The 22,445-nt window shown below is 42.1% G+C and overlaps 1 protein-coding gene across 2 annotated transcripts in view; it reads right to left on the reverse strand.

The window, feature by feature from the left end:
- Positions 1-22,445, reverse strand: part of arnt2 (aryl-hydrocarbon receptor nuclear translocator 2) — a 68,564-nt gene that overhangs the window by 20,844 nt on the left and 25,275 nt on the right. For both annotated transcript variants that reach the window (XM_084065607.1, XM_084065606.1), the window contains exons 7-12: positions 16,770-16,835; positions 16,019-16,104; positions 11,787-11,863; positions 10,150-10,284; positions 8,568-8,642; positions 4,041-4,192 (exon numbers count right to left, since the gene is read on the reverse strand). In XM_084065607.1, the coding sequence (XP_083921733.1) occupies positions 4,041-4,192; positions 8,568-8,642; positions 10,150-10,284; positions 11,787-11,863; positions 16,019-16,104; positions 16,770-16,835 (591 nt within the window). The remainder of the gene's footprint in view (positions 1-4,040; positions 4,193-8,567; positions 8,643-10,149; positions 10,285-11,786; positions 11,864-16,018; positions 16,105-16,769; positions 16,836-22,445) is intronic.

Here is a 22,445-nt window from a genome sequence, read left to right on the forward strand (position 1 = left end):
TGATTGGTCAAGCTTCACGTGACACATGGCTATAAACACATTATAAACACATATCGATGACAAAATGTATCAAAGGTGCCGCTACCTTCACACAGGGTGTGATTTTTTTCTTTATATACCAATGAATCAATGTAAAAACAAGTGAATAGATGTTTTTATAAATTACTAATTGAATAGTCCTATTTAATACTTTAGAATCATGAATTAATACTTTGTGCCACGCTTGTACATCTGCTATTTTTGAAAATGTTTCAACTTTAACACACATTAACACACATCTTCTCTTCTGGGGGTCCCTGGCACAAAACTTGTTTCAGATATATATCAATTTGGGGATCCTTGGCACGAAAAACTTTGAAAACTACTGATTTAGAAGGCATTTGTAGAATCAGCCTCAGGTCTTAATTAATGGATTAATACATGAAAATAACTAAAATAGCCAATCTACAAGCTCACAACGCGTTGCATCGGGGCAAGTTGTGAGCTTGTAGATCTGCTATATTAGCTTTTAAAAAAAAGGTAAATGTGAATTGATTATCGATAATTATTTTATTAAATCGATTAGTTGGGTTGCATCCCTGCAGCAGATTGCTGTTTGGCCTGTGGTCAGCCATCGCAGAGCCATCAACAGCAGAGCCAACGCCCCATTGATTCTAACCCATCTAATCAACAACAAGGCACTCGAACGACATCTGATAGGATTGGCTGGGCTTATTCAGGGGAAACCACTTGGCAGCCGATTTCATCCATCGTGTCTTTACAGGATAAAAAGAGAATGAGAAACAGGAAATTCACCATATGATATCGAGCAAACCTCTGCAGCAGCTCGTCACAACACAGACTGCAGTGTCAACAATAACAACTAAATCTAAATCCAGACATGGGAAAAACAAGTGCACTTGCAGGTAAGCAAGAGAGCACTCTAGAGACTAAGCGTGCGCGCGCGCGCACACACACACACACACACACACACACACACACACACACACACACACACACACACACACACACACACACACACACACACACACACACACACACACACACACACACACACACACACAACACACAAACATCTGCCACCATCCTGCAAGTAAATAAAATCAGATCCGTGTGGAGAGGAAGCCAATGGAAAAACTACTGCTATTTCAGGGCAGTCAGGAAACCATGCTTGGCTCCGAACAAAGCAAACACACTTCTCCCACTGAGGAGTTCGGTAGAACAAATTAAATGAACTGCTCCGATCTGATCAGTGTCAATCTTCCACAATGGGAATTGGCTGAAGATACGGTAAGTATTGTACTGATGGAATGAAATCCCTCAATAAGGTTGTTTCTGGGACTCTCACTCCATCTCTCTCAGTGGAACCTTTTTCCACCTCTTCAGCAGCATTGATTTATGTCTTTACTTAAGCACCCACACACGTGCTGTACGTGCTCTCTCTCTCTCTCTCACACACACACACACACACACACACACACACACACACACACACACACACACACACACACACACACACACACACACACACACACACACACACACACACACACACACACACACACACACACACACACACACACACACACACACACACACACACACACAATGTGCAGGTGTCGTGCTGTGAGGAACACAACAAAGCCATGAGCTTCATAACTCTGTGGTGCTCTGATAAATGGGATCTAATTTCTTTTGTTGTGACCCCATAAATCTACAGTTTCGGCTAGCACTAAGGCTCTTGGCTCTCACCTCAACCAGATACAACTCCCACACACACATGCATGCATACAGTGTGTGCACAAAACACACATGTACATCTATGCACAGTGCACACTGGCTTACATGCAAAGATGATCATATAAAAGACTTCTATAAACACAAAACGGCAGGCCTCCAAATGTTTACATAGCTAATCTGATCTGCTCACTTTATGCTATTATTGTTATGCCGTGGGCCTCGGAAACAGAAGAAATACTGCTTTCCACTCATAAAAACATGTCCGTGGAGAGAGGGAGGGGTGGGGGGTGCAACAAGAACAATTTGACCATCTAAATCAAATGAAATACGGAACTGCTCCAATGTTCCGGAGTATGAGGAGGAATGTTTGTTTTGGAAAGGCATCGAACGGTTCACCGAGAATCTCAATCGAAGTCGATCACTGCAGAGATGAGAAGCTGCGCCCCAACAACCCTTTCCTCATATCTCAGCATGGGCAAGATGACAAGATCAACAGTGACTCCACTGCCCCCTACTGCTTAACACCTGCCATGGCAATGGCATTACATGCCATTGCTGGCATGTAATGCTTGTACAGTACTTAATTTATTTTGCCTAAGTTCTAAAATATTAGATCTATAGCAGCTATTTTCACTCAGTATATACTGTAAAGTGCAAAGGGAAAATGTCATTGTACGACCTTCAGTTCCAGAGTTAAAGGCTAAAACGTGAATCGACCCGTTACAGTACCACCATGAGGCCGATTTGAAACATTTGGGGAGGAGGGTCTTCCTTGGCCTACGAGGAGTGTGAGCGCAAAGTTTCATGCCGATCGGTAAAGTGGCGTCTGAGTCTCACAGACTGACAGATGGACGGATGGACAAACAGATGGACAGATGGACAGACAAACAGACGGACGGACAGACAGACAGACGGGCAAAAAAATAATTTCCGACTGTCTGGCCAGGCGGAAATAATAATGATTGTGGTTTTGATGTGCTTGGTCCATGGAGGTGTTTTTATGTATGGCAAAACACACATCCACTGAATGCAGACAGAATGCTGCGAGTGGCAATAAAGAAGGAAGGCACTGGAGCAACTCAAACGATTTAAGCCTTTAATTAAAGGTGCAAGGAGATAGAATGACGTTTCGATGTCAGTGGTACATCTTATTCAGGTCATTTCTTTAATAAAAGGCTTAAATTGGCCAGGTTGTTCCAGTACCTTCCTTCTTTATTGCTGCTGTGTCCTGTTCCTGTGATGTACCGGACTTGCCTTAGTCTGGTTTGAGGCACAGTGGAACTCCCTTTCTTCCAGAATGTTACGTTTCTTGTGCTTTGTGTTTGTTTGGGGCAACACAACACCGTTGTAAAACAAAGTATAAAATAGGGCTAGCGTGGTTAACTCATTCAGTGCCAAACTTATTTATTCATGTTAATGGAATTTTGGTTCTGAGTGCCACAGCCAAAATTCATTGTAAAAAAAAAGTGCTTAGGAAGCGAGATACAGCCTTTTTAAGTTATAGGTTAAACAAGGAGTGGAAGGAGCAGCAAATCTTCAAATCATCATATCTTGGGTTCTGAACATGTTTTTCCCAAAAAAAAAAAAAAAAAAAAAAAAAAACTTTTATTTTGAATTTTTTTTTTTATTTTGAATTTTTTTTTATGACGGATTTGACGGATCGTGGCGCTCTGGGCGTCAGGCCACGTGACGGATTTGACGGATTGTGGCACTCAATGAGTTAAGTTAAGAACAAATATGTATTCTTTTTTTTATGTGTAAATGATTGAGATTTGTAAGTTGGAGTTAGGTTTTTCTCAGAGTTGTAGTCGACTGTTAGTTGAGGTGTCCCAGCGCAGGGAGATGTTCTACTGTAAACTGTGCCTGAGGTCCATGCATGAACCAGCAGGTACGGGGCACCGCAGGGACCAAAAAGCAAACAAGCAGCAGTAGGCCAGTCTTACAGGGAATATGAGCTGCGGAAAATTGGCACCTTTCCACTGGCTTTCGCTTAACACCTTGTTAACAACACGCAAATCAATAAAAGTAGGCAAATATTATCCTGTGTTGGGTGTGACAGACATTGCTTCCAGTGTGTAGAAAGTAAATATTATGCCAGCAGAGGTGTGTTAATATTCACCACACAGCAGAAGGGGGAATGTGTCACTGGCATTTGGAGAGTCAAACCAGTGCTGAAGACTTAAGATGTGTGTGTGTGTGTGTGTGTGTGTGTGTGTGTGTGTGTGTGTGTGTGTGTGTGTGTGTGTGTGTGTGTGTGTGTGTGTGTGTGGACAGAGTTGGGGTTGGGATACAGTACATACTTGACATTAGTGTTGGTACAGATGATGTACTCGATCTCATCGGAGTACGGGTTCTGGAACGTGAAACTGCTGGTTCTTATCAACATCCACTCCCTGTTCTTCATACGGAACCGAAACATCACTGACAGAACCTGACCCTTCAACTTCACCACCTGCACACAATAAAGAGGGAGGAAAGCATAAGGGAGAGACAAGAAGACAGAGGGAGGTTGAGAGGGGGAAAAGAATGACAAGGGAGGTGGTGATTAGGAAGGTGAGATAGAGAAAGAGAAAAGGAGAGAGAAAGCAATTATCAACCTTTCACTTTGGTGGAACAATATGCATATCTCCACAGGAGATCAAGAGCAGTGACCCTCTAACATCAGTTGCCATAGAGATCTACTGTCAGCAGCCGGGATATGCTTTTCATCAGATTTCAGATTCATATCAATGCACAGATATCAATTCATAACACAAGATGAAATTACATTACATTTATAATAAAACAATGGTACTGAATGCAGGTCCCCAGAACTGCCAATTATGGCAGTTGATGATAATGAAAAACACAGTAAATGACATACAGTATAAATAGAAATAGTCTAGAAATGAGAGATTCAATTTTAAGGCTTTACACAGAAAAAAAGGAGAGACAGATTTAGCAGAAATGTGATTGTCATTTCTGTCATTTTTGTTTGTCACTAAGTGTTATCATGCATTACGATCACTTTCCTTGACAATTAAGCTTGAAATCATCTGCCTGTCACTGGAGAGGGTATTTTTTGTCACAAAATTAAACTACAAAGAGAATACATAAAAAAATAAAATAATTAAAATAAAAAATAACCACAACCTTACATGCAATTCAGCCATGTAATTATCACCACTACAGTAAAAAGATTTTTGACAGATAAAGACAAACCGGAGACAATTTCTGCTCTGCTGAAATGAAGAATGATGGCTGAGAAACACAAAGCTAATTGCACCAATTCCGTTTCGGAAACCATCAAACAAAATGACTGTTATTTTTGGGGCGGGCGCTTGTCTTTAAGGCAGATTATAATACCTGCCGCTTGATGTGCCAATGTGTGTGTGTGTGTCTGTGTCTGTGTCTGTGTGTGTGTGTGTGTGTGTGTGTGTGTGTGTGTGTGTTCTGGAAGCTGGGCTGTCAGGTGTGTTGTGGAGTTCAACATGCATTGTACATTCTCTGTGCATTCCCATATTCTCACGCCTTTACCCACACCCTGTGCCTATTCCAAGCCTATCGCTCAGTCAGCTGTCAGTCTGTGTAATGAAAGCACCACTTGCCTTCCCAATATGAAATGGATCTGAAATGAGTTTGAAATAATCTGGCGAGGGGAGTACTCAGCAGCCGATCGCCGCAGACATAGAGCGGTGTGCTTTTCTCTCTCTCTCTCTGTTATTATAGAATAGAGATGGTGGAGGGGAGGGAGAGTGGAGGAAAGGTAATAGCTTCATTCCAGAGAAGGAAAGATTTATACTTCATTCTATAAACACACACGTGTGCTAAGGTGTGCACTCATGCTCCCTGTGCTCCTTCTGGCTTGTGTCTTGTCTCACATACTGTATCTCCCCTTGGTTTCCTGTCTCTCTGCACTCTCCTATCTATCTAAATAAAGCGATAAATGAGGGGGGGAAAGTGCATTTTTCAAAAACACAGGACGTGATGTTAAAAATCTAAGTGCCTGGGGACTCTGCATGGCAGGGGCGCCCTCTTCCCTGAGCCAAGCTTGAACCTGGCCGCATAACTAATGATGGAAGACTTGAGCACAGTACTATTCTGATGTTGAGAAAGCTGGACAGACACATCATTGGGGTTGCCAATATTTCGCTGGCTGGGCCCAAGATGTCTCCAGTAGGCTCAGCAGTGTATTCTGTGTATTCTGGCACCCTAGATCCACCCCCCTCTGCATCTGTCCAGCTTATTTGGGAGACCAGCTGGGATCGTTCTTTTCCAGCCATAGCCACTGGCCAGTCGCTCTGGCACCCTGGATGTTTCCTTGATGGCCTGGCGTAAGGCTTGCCCTCTGATGCCGCGGTCCCTCATCAACCTTACAGTTGATGTTACCACATAGCCCTGACATCCAACTTCTACTGGGCAAATCTCTGACAGAGCGAGAGAGGATGCAAGAGCACATTCCTATTGGCCAGCACAGCTCTGAATTATGACCTGAAGAGCCGGCAGCAGTATGAAGGCAGCGCAGCATTGCTGCTTGCTGTGCTGCTCTGTACAAGTGGAGGGAATCACAGGCCGGATGTGGATGGCTGCTATCTCCTCCAACCAATTACTCCAATAATACTATAATACTACTGTCAACAACCTTCAATATGAGTGCTAGAGAGAGAAAGGGAGGGATGCAAATTAATATGGTTAGCATGAAGAGAGAAAGAGAAACCAGATATGGAATGTACGCCTGAGCTCTATCTGTCACTGTTTACCGCAGAGCCGGGTTTGCTGTTCTGTATTATTAGAAGCCTGGGAACATATGAAATAGATTAACTGGGGACTGTTTGTCAGAGACAAAAACTCATCTCATCGCTCGATCGTGCTACGAGAGTTTCACAACACTGCGGCACCTGTAAGACAGTGAGAGTCGATCACACCGGTGGCAGACGGCCAACCCAAAGCCCTGTACCAACGTGCAGCGAAAGAGGACTCTCTGTCACTCCCATCTGTGACTGACGAGACTAAATGACTTCTTGCTGACTGCCTGGGCCCCCATGCTCTCTGCTGCACACGTCTTCTAACAGCAGGGTAAGGAAGCCAGCCGGCTCGTCAGTCAGTCAGCCAAGCTGTCTATCTCTCTCCCTCTGAGACTGACTGTCTTCCATTCAGTCAAGTGGATGGCATAATGCATGCCTGAGAGAGAAAATGTCCATGCGGTTCACAAATGACTTGTTCAACACACTTGAACTATAATTGTGTGCGTGTGTTTTTCTGCATATCTGTATTTCTGTGCCTGCGTGTATATGTAATGGATGAGAGCCAGGTCGTTATGTACCATAGAGCAGTGGTTCTCAAACTTTTTCATGTCAAGGTCCAGGACCACCCAAATGTATTTGGCTGCAGACCCCCATCTCAAAATATTTTGTTCCAGGGACCCCCAGAAGCAAAGATTTGAGTTACAAATGTTCGCAAAAATATCTATAAAGATTTGCACAAGTTTTCACGATTATTCAAAAAAAAAATATATATCCAAAGTATAGATTTAGCTTATTTTGCTAGGGACCCCCTGGTACCCCCGATGATATACCGACGGATGACAAAACTCCTGTGTCGGTGAACTTTGACCCTGCCGTGTTGCTGTGGTAGCAGCAGGCTGTTGAGAGTGACAGACGGCTACTGAACCGCATGGGAACAATAAATAAAGACACCCAGGCACTGTGTTCCACATGACAGATCCATCCATGTCCAAATGCTGCTGGGTCGTAACCTCCTCCTCCTCGCCGCCACCTCCACCACTCTTGTCTCAACTTGTCTTGAAGAACGTTTGAGATCTAACTGAGCCCCATTCTGCGCCCTTCACTTCTAACCTGCAGCAGATGTCATTTTGTCTCCTCTTTGCCTAACCCAGTGTTTCCCAAACATAGGTCCGCGACCTGACCTGTTTTTATGGGTTTGCAAGTCTTTGAGTCTTTGGGTACTTAGAAAAGCTCTATATACATTTTAGATATTATTATTATTAAGCAAATATCCAGTTCTTCAAACCTTTCCTATAATTTCAGACATAAAAAAAAGAATAATCATAATCAAGATTTTCTGAAATATTCACCCCCCATAAATTATAAATATTTCCAGAAATGTTCAAAAATATATGATAAAATGTCAATGTGATATATTGTGAATGGTAAATGGTGCATTTATATAGCGCTTTTATCCAAAGCGCTTTACATAGATTGTGCATTACATTCACCCGTTCACACACACACACACACACACACACACACACACACACACACACACACACACACACACACACACACACACACACACACACACACACACACACACACACACACACACACACACACACACACACACACACACACACACACACATTCATACACCGATGGCGGAGGAAACCATGCAAGGCACCAACCTGCTCATCGGGAGCAATTAGGGATACAGCGTCAGGACGCGTCACGTCTGCTCAAGGACACTTCGACACTGGGGGAGCCCGAGATCGAACTGGGAACCTCGCGGTTCCCATCAGGCCGCTCTACCAGCCACTCTACCCCTGAGCCACTGCCGCCCCGGCAGCTTGTAGATCGTCTATTTTCACTATTTTTGAACCCCTATTTAATCACTTAAACCACTCAAGTGATTAATTCAACATTTTTGTTACGTTTGGGTCCTGGGAAGACACCAAATTTATCTTTAGGGTCTCAAGCTGAAAAGGTTTGGGAACCCCTGGCCTAACCTGTCCTGTTCACACCGTAGTACATGTCATTCACTGTCCTCCCTGCTATAGGAGTCCCCCCCCCCCACATCTCCTGTTACAACAGTACAGTCCTGTGGTACAGTACCTGCTGAAAGCTCTCTCTCAGGTGGCTCTGATCTTCTGGATGGCAGAACTCCAGGATGTCTTTCCCCAACAGATCCTACACAAGAGGAAAAGACTGTCAGTTCAGCATAGATGGGAATGTACTGTATGTGCTGCTATGATTAATTCATACAAGTGCACTGTGGAATGTATATGGTACTAATAACTGTACCATATAAGGGCGTATACTTTTAACATGTGCAATACGCATTATTACTTTATTTATCTCCCCATGTTGCTATACCAGCCTGTATAATCCATTGACTCTACTCTATAGGATATTGTACTCTATATTGCATAATGCATAGTGTATGTTTCTGGTTTGTTTTTGCATACTATATTTATATCCTTTCAGTCACTTGACTGAAAGGAAAAAAAGTTTCTATTTGTTGCTTTCAGTGTAATGCACAAATCCCACAGAGACAAATTCCTTGTATGTGCAAACATACCTGGCAATAAATTCTGATTCTGATCTTTTTGGCCAAAACAAAATAGCTCTGAAATACCTGGATCATGAAACTCTATGGAGGTTCATAGATTTACTCACTCTTTCTGGTATCTCTTCATAGTCTCAACAGGTGAATCGTTCACTTTTGAGGTTAATGGCAGTGGAAAATATAATGGCTAATGGTATGCCAAGACACAGCCACTGCAGAAGTTTAATTATGTAAAATCAATATCGAAAGATTCAACTGAATCGTCCTGAGTGGGATCTGTGTTTATATAGATGATTGCATGCAAAGCTTTTTTCTTGGTAACTGCATATGTGAGAACTGTCAAATAAAATAAGATGTAAAGGTTTTAAACTGTACAAAAATCATTCATATCCAGGTAAAGTAGAAATAGCTATACATATATTTGAATTAACTTTTTTCCACATATTCCACTTTCATACTGTATGTTTTTACTCATGACAAATGAAAGCTAATCGTTTATCCAGTGATGAGAGAAGAGGTTAACAGTGTGAGGGTAACTGGCTGAAGGAATGCCTTTAATGCACCATTCCAATGTTCACCTTTTCCTGTCAACCTAATATCTCACATACACAGAGTTGATAATGCAAAGCTGATCAAAGCTATGGGACATCTGTAGGAGATCAGGACTCAAGATGAGCGCCCATGTAGATCTCTTACAGAAAAGTTGCTGAACCAAGTTATTCACATGACTGCATGGCGAAAAGGGGGACCTTATCTACAGTATTTTACCACGATGAAAATGGACCCAGAGAGTTATAGTAGAGATCAAAGAACGTCATGGAGGCTTGACGTTCCCTTGAAAGGAAACATCTTCAAACTAACGCCACACATGGACAGACACGAGGGGAAGTTACTGTAGGAAAACGTGATCCAGTCAAAAAGAACTTTAAGCTATATTTCACACAACCCCTGCATAGAAGTAGGACCCGAGGCATGAGAAACTAATCAAAAGCTCATGATTCAATTCTAAAATGTAGTGTATGTGTTCGCAGAGGCTCCCATCCACGTCAGAATGAAAAATGACATTTCTGTCCATATTACATGTTTTCATTACACTGCAAAGACCCCATTACAGTCTAATTGGCTCACCTGAGGCTGATAGCTAATTACGTTGATGCAGCGAGGGTCGACGAAGGTGATGACACCGTCAGAGTTGTGACGAGACAGAAACTCTGTGGGCACCGTCAGACCATTCATATCCATGGAAACAGGAGAGCTGGTCACCTGAGGGAAGAAGGTGGCAAATTACACAAGAAGGAATCGGGAGGAGATCGATAGATGGATGAGACAATCAAATGCAGACAACAATACATGTTATTGTAATAGTAATAGTACTTCTACTGCCTTTCTTTCTTTCTTTCTTTTTTTTAAGATCCAACACAAACAAGGTCAGGGTTTCCTTTTTTTTAACTCACATAAATGTCCCTTTGACGATCGGGGCGGAGCCAAAAGTACACCCTGCGTATGTCACTGATGAAGACATAGTTCAATGTTGAAAATGAGTGGTATTCCCCATTTAGTTAGTGTGTGTGTGTGTAGGCATGAGGTCCAAAAAGGAAAGGAAAAGTCTTGCTAAATAAAGTTTATAGGCCTGTTTTAAAAGCATGCGGAGAGCAATAAACCTCTACACGACAACTCAAGTGTCTTTCCCTTGCTTCCAAATGGCGGCCAGTCGCCGTACTTACTACACAGCAAAGCCAACATCAAGTCAGCGTCACCACCTAACCCACTTTAATAAAAACAAAAGGAGCCCCTGGTAGTGACCGTAATCATGAGTTGTCAAAATTCAGTCAGGATTACTGTACAGGGGTTCTTATGCAACATAATGGCACAGAGGGGTGACATTTTGTCTGGTTAATCCTGATTTATACTCCATTGTACGATGGTGTCCCATGCCAAACATAGCTGAATCTCAGGATTACTCAGGACTGACTAACTGCAGAACAGCTTTTGTTAAGGCCAATTATTTCCATCTGTATTTAGGTCAATAGTGTTTTTGTATTTAGGTCAATTGTGTTTTTTTAACTACATAAACATAAACATTATAAGCTCACAAAGTGCCACAACAAAATCTGCTAATTTAACTACTTTTGCATGTCACGGTATGAAATTAAGTATAAACAATGTATAAAATAACGCTAATTGATTAGTTGAGATTTACAGTAACAACAAAAATATTTTTTTATGGGGTCCATGACACAAGATCTTTTCAAATGGGGGTCCATCAATTTGGGTGTCCTTGACAAAAATGTTTGAGAGCCAGATTATATCATGTAACAATCAGCAGGGTAAGTAAACAGTTTCTCTACACCAGGGGTTCTCAACCTTTTCAGGCCGCGACCCCCAAAATAATGATATTATTTCCCGCGACCCCCCGCATGCACGCGCGCGGTCCCGTTCGCGCGCGCGAAGGTTATTTAATTATAATAGGTTATTTGATAATTGTTTATTTTCAAAACATTTTTCCAAAAAGTGGGTAAATTGAGTAAATTAACTGATAAAACATGAATTAATGATAACATAAAAAAATATTTTGTTAAAAAAAAAAAAAAAAAAAAAAAAAAAAAATTTTTTTTTTTTCAAATTCACCAAAAAATCTGGCGACCCCCCCAAATTATTTGGCGACCCCCAGGTTGAGAACCACTGCTCTACACTGCAACACACAATGTACATGAAAAACACAGAAAGACACACACACACACACACACACACACACACACACACACCTGTAGTCTCCCGATGGCCACCAGGCAGTATTTGCCGGTCTGACCTGCCTCTGTGTCTTCGTCTGGTATCGTCATACCTGAGGAGAGAGACAGAGATGGACAGAGGGAGAGAGTGAAATGGACAGACAGAGAGAGAGAGCGAGAGAGAGAGAGAGAGAAAGAGAAAGAGAGAGAGAGAGAAAGAGAGAGAGAGGAGTAAGAACATTGAGATTATGGAGAAATAAACAGAGTACTGACTACAACAAGACAGTTCTGATAAAGTGTAAATGTTTATTTTCTTATTTGCTATTTGAATTTTGCGGCATGGAGAGGTAATCTCCTGCCTTGTCTCTCTGGTACTGATGTATGACCAATTTCTTCCACATCACGCCTCCACGCCACTGCCAGATAAATCATAAGCACGCTGCCAGTCCCCCTACATATCATCCAGAACAAATATTCAAATACCGCTCCATCCCCACCCATTTCACATTATGACCCAGTAACTGAGGATAGGCAGATCAATTCTGTTTTGACATCAATTCTTCTTCTGATATCTCCACAGCAGCCCCGCTAAAACAAACACACAGTGTCATGGAGAATGCGTGCGTGCGTGTGTGTGTGTGTACAACATCTGTTCTGTAACGTCCACATCTAACATAAAGTACAAAGTGAAATGAAGGACAAAACGTTGTGTATAGTGCGAAAGTGGCTGGGACTCAATACACACAGCACCCATGACATTATTTTTCATTGGGCGGGAGAGCTGGGGGTACCAAACGTGGCATGATATGGATTCATACCAGTGGATGTTCCACCTCAGGAACATCGCCAAACTCTGTCCAACTTAATGATTGTTAAAGCTACATTACATTTACAGTTACAGTTACATTTGTTAAATGTAACTTTCCTCTTCTACCCCGCATTTAAACCCGGTTTCATGCACAAGCGCTGACATTTTTACCATTGAGCTAATAGAGCCTGCCTGCTTGCTCAGGGGATAAATTTAATCTTCTGAAAAAAATGTGTGTCAGATCCTGTGTCTAGGTCAAAATACAATCACCTCAATTGTATAAGTTATATTGTATTAACATACTCTACCATACAGATTGGACAAATTACATTTTATTAATACAAAAAAAAGTTACATAGTGCCGCTTTAAGTTGTTCCAATCTGAAACTTGTGAAACAGTGTGAAGGGAGTCCTCCACACTAGTGTTTCCTTAGCACAATATGTAAGGGATAATTGTCGCCGCAGTGGTAGTTGTTGAGAAATAACACCCGACAGGATGATTAAACACTGAGGCGAAGCCGAGGTTTTTAATGATCCTGAATTATTACACAGCTACTTAATAAATAAATTATTAAATTGAACCAAAAGTAACAACAAAACGAAGTATTTCCTTGCTTACGGTAATGAAAGTATTCCATAAGTGTTGCGTTGGCCGTCCATCCAGCGCAACACGGTGGCCTCGGAAAACAAGGAAATGTTGATCAAATAGATTTCTTTTTCTGTTATTGCGTCATCTATTTCTCGCTTCAAATGTTTTCAAAAACATTCTTGAGAGCAACGTTTTGTTGTAAATTACATTGTGTGTTTGTTTACATGGCTGTCATGTTGGATACAGCATAAAAAGCAGCGCAGCAGGTGCTCTGAGTCTTTTATTAGACAGTGGTCTGTTATTGAGCCCATCGGTCATTATCCAGAAATAACGCTGAATTCAGCGATTGACCAATCAGAATCAAGCATTCAACCAAGCTGTGTAATATGAGTTATGTTTTGCCTTTGCGAAAACTCATTCTGGAAACAAAATTGGTCAAAGCATAGCTAGTTAACTGCTTAGCAGAAATGGGAATTCATAATGATATTTAAAACTATATATTCGTGAACGCTGTGTTTGGTCGAGACGAATACCCTTCCAGTCTGAAGAGCAGATTCCTGATCTCAACTTTTACTGGGCGGATTTACAGACTCTCTCTAGCACATTGGTTCTCAAAGTGGGGTCCGGGGACTCCCAGGGGTCCTTGGGGGGGATACCAGGGGGTTCCCAGCAAAATTAGTTCAGTTCGAGCTGCTATTTTTGACATATTTTCAGGTGGGCGTCCGCGGCCACATACATATCAATTTGGAGGTCCTTGGCAACCTTGAGAACCACTGCTCTAGTGTTTGAAGATTGTGGAAGAGATAGTCTTGAAAGACTATGAGATGCCCAATAGGGGGACTAACTGGCTTGCAAAATGCTGTGCTGTCTCTGCTATCATTGGGAGCCGTCATAGTATGAAAGAGACATTGTTACTTCTACCGCTGAGAACTGCTGTACTATGTTTTATAGTTGTGAAGACCTATACGTCAATGGTCCATGATTTTGTCAATGTATCTACTGCACCTTCAATATTTGTGTTCATGTAGCATTTATCTTTATAAATGATACTTTTACTAACCCCGATAAAAATGGATTATTATCGGGGTTTGAGAGATCTGAAGTGGGTCTCATGCACTGTTGCTGTTGGGTCACTGGCTATAGAGGCCATGAGGTTAATAGGTTAATACCACTCCCTCTGCATATGACAGCAGAACATCCCCATAACCCCAGACATTTAAGACAGAAGCTGTCCGAAGCCATGGGCAGTTGTACTGAAAGGTCATAACCCACTCCATTATAGTCACCATTACATCTGAAATGTGAACAGTTCTTAACGGTAATTATAGATCCAATTATGGTGAGGCAGGGTGACATGTTAGTTCTGAGGATTCTCTTGCCAATTACCATCTCGTCTGTTCGCTGTCTCTAATGACGAGTCTCTGCGACGACTCACTTCATCACAGCAGACACGGGGACCAGATGAGCTGCACTCCACATCAACTTACTACGACTGAAACTCAACACTTTGTCCTCGCTAAGAGCTACATTCCTCCTTCCCAACACCAATTCAGTGACCAGATGGTCGGGAAAACCTGCTACATCTGGGTACAGCACAAAGAGTACAGTATTTTTTCATGCTTTGTGTGTGTGTGTGTGTGTGTGTGTGTGACCATGCAAGTGATAATTGTTATGCATCTGCTTTTTATGAATGTGCATGTCTGTCTCATCTCGTGACTGTTACAGCGGCCAGAACATTCCAAAGGGGCTATTTTTAGGCCATGAAAGGGAGGCATGTGTCAATGATTTTGACACACATGTGGGCTCATTTGTGTTTGTGTGACACCTGGAAACGTTCCAGTGGAGACGCACACAAAAAAGAGCTCCGAGGCTAGATGTCATGCTGCGATGCATGACGTTGCTCTATTCCTTCCCTAGCACACTCAACCCTCATCTAGACACCTGGTGTATAGCAGTCCCATCACTGAATTCCACAGACAGTGGGGGGTGCATACGTATCGATGACTATGTAAGCACTTTGTTGTTTTGGAGAGTGTGCGTGTGGTTGTCATGAATACCATCTGCACAGTAAAATCCAGAGAGTCCCTTATGGACAGTGGTGGACAAAGTATATTATAGTAAATACTCAAGTATTCAAAAGTACAAATTACTAAGTAATTTATTTTATATATATATATATATATATATATCTATGCATTGCTGAATTGAAATTTAGAAAATGTCCTCCAAAAAAACATAAATCAGAAATCTTCAGAAATACAAAAGTGCTTTTTTCACTACATTGGAAAGTGGTTAGTTCATAATATATTCTTTGTATGTTTGGGTCCCAAGAAATGCTTCCTATAAATGTTGTTGAGTCAAAAGTACAAAAGTACAATATTTCTATTTGAAATGTAGTGGAGTGAAAGTCATGAGTGCCTGTACTTATTTACCGTCCACCACAGCTTATGGATAGTTTTTTACATTCTCAGTGATGACTTAACACTCTGGATTCTACTTTGTGAGGTGCTGTGCACTCTGGCAGTGTGAACATTCCCACTGGGATTCACAGAGGTCTGCGGTGTGGAGCCATGGCTGAGGCTTCCCAGATCCAACCAGCGCACCATCAGAGACCTCGCAGTGGCCTTCTCAAATGGACTGATCCGAGCGATGGAACAGATACAGGACACATGCAGGCCGTCCTGTGGCTCTGATCAAAGCCAGGCCCTTTTCAAGAATGTTCCAGGCACCGCAGCTGCTTTAGGTTAGGCCAGGGCACGGTCAGTTCCGACACAGACTAGGAAGGAGCGGCAGACGGGGGAGAAGGGGGCAAGAGAGTGGGGAGGATAAACCATAGTTGTTAGTTTAGGATGTGTGTTCGCATGTGTGTACCTGCAGGGGGCCAAGCTTTGATGTAGCCAGTGCAGTGCACCACAGAATACTGAGCTTCACCTTCCTTTGATGGGCCAAGGCCATTCCTGTCAATGACAGAAAGAGAGATTACACACACACACACACACACACACACACACACACACACACACACACACACACACACACACACACACACACACACACACACACACACACACACACACACACACACACACACACACACACACACACACACACACACACACACACACACACACACACACACACACAGGAGGGCTTGGTACAGACATACAGCTGTGAAAGCTGCAGGAATGGTTGGTGGTCCCGTTTCGCACTGAAAACGACATGCACATTGACGTTTCGGGCTCAAAGCTCTACCTCAGACTGAGAAAGAGCTTTGGGCTTGAACCGGCACAGCTTTTTTTGTGTTGGAATAAAGCATCTGTCGCATTGGAGCCCTCAGTGTGCGAGCGTTTATTTCATTTTCCCAGCTTCACACTGAAACACAAAGCTAACATTTAATCTGGACACTTTTCAGAGGGGGGCGGGGGGGCTGGGGGGGGGGGGGGGGTGACGGCCCACAGGCTACAGGGACAGAGAAGAGACAAAGAGATGCTGTTGAGTGGGGACAGAGGGGATGACGAGTAGGGGGATGGATGGGCAGCAGGCTAAAGGGAGTGCAGAGGCAGGTAGAAGATGGGGACAGGGGAAGACGATGGAGTAATATAGCAAAGGTTGTTGGCTTCACCTGTATCTCTTCCTCATGTTGGACAGCCGGTTTAAGGAGATGTGGTCCAGAGGAGCACTGCCACACCTGGACACACACGCACACACACACACACACACACACACACACACACACACACACACACACACACACACACACACACACACACACACACACACACACACACACACACACACACACACACACACACACACAGCTCATCAAATCTAGCAGTAGAGCATAGTGCATGGTGTATGGTTCCTTCATAAACTCAGCAGGAGGCAGGAAGCACATTGAAACCCCAATGCATGCTGTCAAAAACGGATGTGAATTCATTAGAAAACCTGGCGTTTTTTCACAAAAAATGGCCTTTATGAGATCCACGTTATGTTGCCCCTGAGATGCAGAATGCCACAGACAAGCAGAGGACCACAAACCAGAACCATGTTCCGACAGCTGGCTGACAGTCATGCCCTGCCGCAGCTCTGCTCGCCTGCCATTTGCTGCCACGCTGTTTGGAGCTCAGTGTTTGGGTTGCTGTAAGCTGTAAAAACTTAAAACGCATTTCCTCAATCCTGATTGACCAAACTGAAATAGGAGCCTGATTGTGGGGCCTCACTGCAAAATAGAACACACACTGAACCTCAAGTCAAAGTCAAATGGATTACAGATTGGCGCTGGCAACGCTTGCATGGTCGCCGTGAGGCCAGTGACGTACAGACAGGCAGCGGAGGCCCTTTTTGCCATGGGCCAGAGTTTTCTCTGGCACTGTTGTGTGGTATGCTGTGACGGACAGAGTTAGAAGAGTTACGTAACAAGGCCTGGAGCTAATAATGGCTTCCCTGAAATGTTGTTTTACTGGAGATCATGCTGAACCATGTTTATGCATGTGTCACAGCAGTGGTTGTTGTTCACTACTTGCAGCCTCTATAAGACAGTCACTCCAGCACACTGTTTTAATTTACAGAGTTCCTAAAATAGAAGCTGAGCAAATGAAAATACTGGTCCTACACATTCCTGACTGCATAACAAACTGATTATCGTGCCATTAGCGGGCCCGCGTGTGACTGATGCATGCAAAACAAGTCCAAACATCCCCCAATTTTGCTAACACAGCATTAACAATCACCCGCGTGTATATATCAAGAATAATTGAGAAACGCGTGTGGCTAAAAATAAACTCTGAATCATCATCAGAGCATGATCAAAGCTGTTTCAGTGCAGTCGTGTGCTTAGTGACGGATGCAAGATGGGTTTTCAAACATCCTGAGGTGAAACAAACAAAAGCTAAATTCTGATTTTAGGAGAGACAGGGTTTGCGTGCGTGCATGCAGTGATGCATGTAATGATGCGGGGACTCCAGGAAGGACAAAGGCTAGAGAACGGACACACGCTGGTGTGCAGAGGCTCTGCTCTAACAGACGGCAATGATTATTGGAATATATGTGGCAGACCTATCATCTATAATTATCTCTGTGGTATGGAAACATCAATCATTTAACAGTAACCCAGGGGAGTTGAAATATGCATGCTGTCATGTCTGAACATTAAAGCATATGGCTTCAGTCATTTGGTGTGAAATGGGTTATGGGTGCACGCACATCCCAATTTTGAAAAACAGGTGTAAATCATATACTGCATGATTGCGTGGTAATATGAAGGTTCCTGATGTGTGTGAACGTTGTCACAGTTGACTAGGTTCTAAAGGGCATTACAGAAGAAGAACCAGGGGAAGGTTGAGCAACGCTCATGCTAGCAGTTCAGCTTAAAATCATAACATTACAGTACATAATCCTTCTTTTTAACTGCCTATAGTATCTCAGCTCTTTGCTCATAAGTGCAATACCTTCACTATGGCAAGCTTTCACTTTCTCCTTCCCATTGGTTTAGACTTTAGAGGAAAGGAGAAAATATCAAAAGATTCTGGCAACACGCCTTTAGGCATTATACAGGTGTTGTGTGCCAGTATTTGCCTTCCCATGTGTACCACAAACCTCAGTGACTGCACAGATAGTGAGTTCTCTTCGGTGTACCAGTAAGTGAAGAAGTGAAGCTAACAGTGTAGAAAACATTATATTCCTTTGTGTAAAAGTTGTTCGGTGTTAATAGAAAGTTGCCATATCCCACTTTTCTGTGCCGCTAGGTCTAAAAGGATGGCAATGTTGTCTGTCACGGAAATTGCCGGAAATTGATTAACTGATTTAAGTGACCCTGTGACACCATAGCCTTTCCTCTAGTTTTACATTTTCACACAAGATATCTATATATCCAATGGCCGGATTGTCATGTAACGAGTGTGTGGTGGATGAACCCTACGTATTTGATGTCATTCAAAATTATGCAAATTGGGTCAGTCCAGCACATTTCCCCTACCATTGTATAGGGGGGACCCCTGGCCCCCCATGAAAGGCAAGTACCTTTTTATTTAGTAGATACTACACCAAGTTTGGCACTTTTCTGGGGATCACCATCAATTGATGATTCATCAACATCTTAATCTTAAATCATCTGTTTTTTGTAGGTAGATAGGTATGAACGTATCTTTCACAAACACTATTATATGGCCTGCAATGTTTTTAGTGTATTTTACCGCCTTTTGCCACCTCCCAGTCCAACACCTCCAATAGTCCTCTCCTGTTCTTTCAATTTTCCATCCACAGTTTGCCACTGTGGCAGATAACTCTTGATAACTTGATTTCGCAGCCCAGGACTGTATATTGTGATTAATGACGGAATAATTGCCTGAACATTCCAATCAATCACATATGAATTGCTATTCTAGAAACATCTGTGTGTGGATAATAATTGTACATAGGCTGCTGCGTAGAACACGCAAGTGCTCACACTGCACGCAGGATCATATGATCAATAACAGCTTCAGACTTCAAACATCAAAATGTCACTTATGTTTCTGGAACATTCTGTGCTTTCTGTATGGCGAACTCTAAATGCTGCCAATGTATGCATTCCAACATCTCCCACTGTCTCCTTACATAAGCCACTACATTTAAACTTGTTTACCTGTTAGCATTTTATTATCAAGTTGGGATTACCTCATACCTCCCTCGATCTCAAAACAGTGCCGAAATGTATCCAAAACACCGTCAAGAGTATTTGGTTTGTCTGATTATGTCTGAAGGCTTAATGCACCTCAATGCAGACAGTTGAAGCCCAATTATATTAAAGCAGCGGTGACTGCTGCCACCCCCCTTGAATGCTATAGCATGTGAATTAAACGTTTATGACAGCTTAACAATTGATTGACCAGCAGTTTGATGTTATTTTTACTTGCAATATGAACATGATATTAAGTAAGTCTGAGATTACTGCGTGAAAGTGTCATGAACTTTTTCAAAACTTTTCATGTCACAGACCCCCAAATTGACAGACATGGACCCTCTTTTCAAATGATTCCATCCTAGGGACTTCAATAAAATTGTACATCAGAAATAGATTCATAGTGGTGATGCTTAATGTCAAGTAGTCATTTCAAGTTAATTGAATTATAGTTGAAGGACCCCTGGGGTCCCCGGACCTCACTTTGAAAATCACTGGTCTACATAATAATTTTTACCTTTAGTTATATATAAACAACAGCACTAATCCTACCCAGATGTTTATTGGGTAAATGTGCTCAACTCAAGACGCACCAGTAGGCTAACTGGGCAGTGTTTGGATGTTTGTATTTTACTTTCTAAGTAAATATCTAGTTGCAATAGGTTGCAGCAGCTGTGCGTAAATTCAAACGTAGCCTAGTTTGAACGTTTCTAATTTAGGTGGGAGTTTACATGTTAACAGTTTAAGGGTTGCACCATATGCTGAAATATGAAATACTTCAATCATACACACCTAGTCCTTAGTAGGTGTAAAGTCCTCCGTAAAATAGTGATTGTCATAGTGTGTCATTTGGATAACTTGGAGGATGAGGAAGACTTAATTAAACCGGCTGATTTTCACCTGCAACGCATTTTCCATGACAGATTACACTCTTTTAGTTTACAAATTTATTATAACATAGATTTATATTGTGGCAGACACAATTGTGCACAACTTTTTATTTCTCCACGGCGCCTACATCTCTGTGCGAGACAGAGTAATTGAGCATGACATTACATAAATAAATAAATAACTACATGTATACAGTGATTGACATTATTTGTTACGAATAACCCCTTGAGATGTACCATCACATTTTTGAGGGGGTCCTCAAGAACACAAGTACTTTATTTTCTGAGAGGATCATAACATGGTAAATTACAATGATGATGAAGAATGCTCACCACTGTAACAGTCTATGACCCGAATAGCGTTATTTTGATTAGTGTTAATAAAATATGAGTCCTAATTTGCTTTAACTACGGTAGGAAATAACCTCATGGTAGATTTATCAGCCTGACTGTTTACATTCTGTTTAAGTAATTTGACAACATGGGATTAAGCATTACAAGAATCAAGAATGCGTTTCACCGATCGGTCACATAAAATGAAAAAGTCATTTTCTGCGACAATATTTTGGTTAGTGTACACAAGTGTTACTAAGATGATTCTTACATCTCCGTGATGCAACCAAACCTCAACACAGCTTTAATATCAAACTAACTAGTTTCAACGTATAGTTTAGTGTGCACTTTGCAGCATAACTTAAGCAAGAACGTGTGCACAGCTGGTGCAACAGGCTGTTTGAGAATATATATGAGCCACAACATGTATCATTGTCACAAAGATAGATAATATATACACAAGTGTAGAGCATAGGATCATTTCCATTAAAGAAAATCTATAGTCATGGGATTAAAGATGTCAGGTGCAGATGAGAATTCATTGCCACCCGCCGAAGACAGGCAAAAAAATCAATAAAGCACGCTCTGAGGTAAATCTGATTTATTAGGCATGCGATTTGTTTTGCATTTAATCTCATCTTAGCCTATACATACATGTTCTGCCGTGTTATGCACACAACATGTCTTAACCCATTCAACCCAGGAACGCATCTGTGTCATTTTAGATTTCTTTGGCTATTCAAAAATAGCAGATATACAAGCTCATAGCACGGCACTGAGTGCCGCGCTAAGCTTGTAGATCTGCTATTTTTGAAAAATCGTGCAAAGTATAAAATAATGGTTATAGCTCAAAATCTAAAATGACACGGCATGCGTTCCCGGATTGAATGGGCTAAAGCAGTTTTCTACACCCCACTGCCCAGTCCAATAGAATGAACCTGCCCGGACCAGTGAAAAGGCAGAACCAGACATTGAGCTGCATGCACGCCAGGGTTCATTTTGACTAAAACTCTGACGAAAAATGTTTGTTGACTACCTTTAAAACTAAATAAAAACTAAGCTATGATGACTAAAACTATCACTAAATATACTGACAATTTTGTCAACAAATAAAAACTTGACTAAACTGTTAGGGAGGGACTAGAGGAGAAGAGATCCAGTAGAACCACAAGACAAGTCATTTTATGCTGAGGCTGCTTGTGCTCCAAAAATAGCCGATCTACAAGCTCGCAACGTCAGCAATCTTCTGCACACAGCTAAGTATAAGTCAGGCATTACGACCCCATCACGACCCACCAAAATACAATTAGGTCGATCAAATCAACTGTAGATTTAGTTCACTAAAATATTTAGTCGATTAAAAGATTGCAGATGACTAAATTGAATTTTATTCAAAAGACTATGACTAAAACTAAAT

Source organism: Gymnoscopelus microlampas (genome assembly GCF_963454915.1).
Source record: "Gymnoscopelus microlampas genome assembly, chromosome: 1".
NCBI classification, from domain to species: domain Eukaryota; kingdom Metazoa; phylum Chordata; class Actinopteri; order Myctophiformes; family Myctophidae; genus Gymnoscopelus; species Gymnoscopelus microlampas.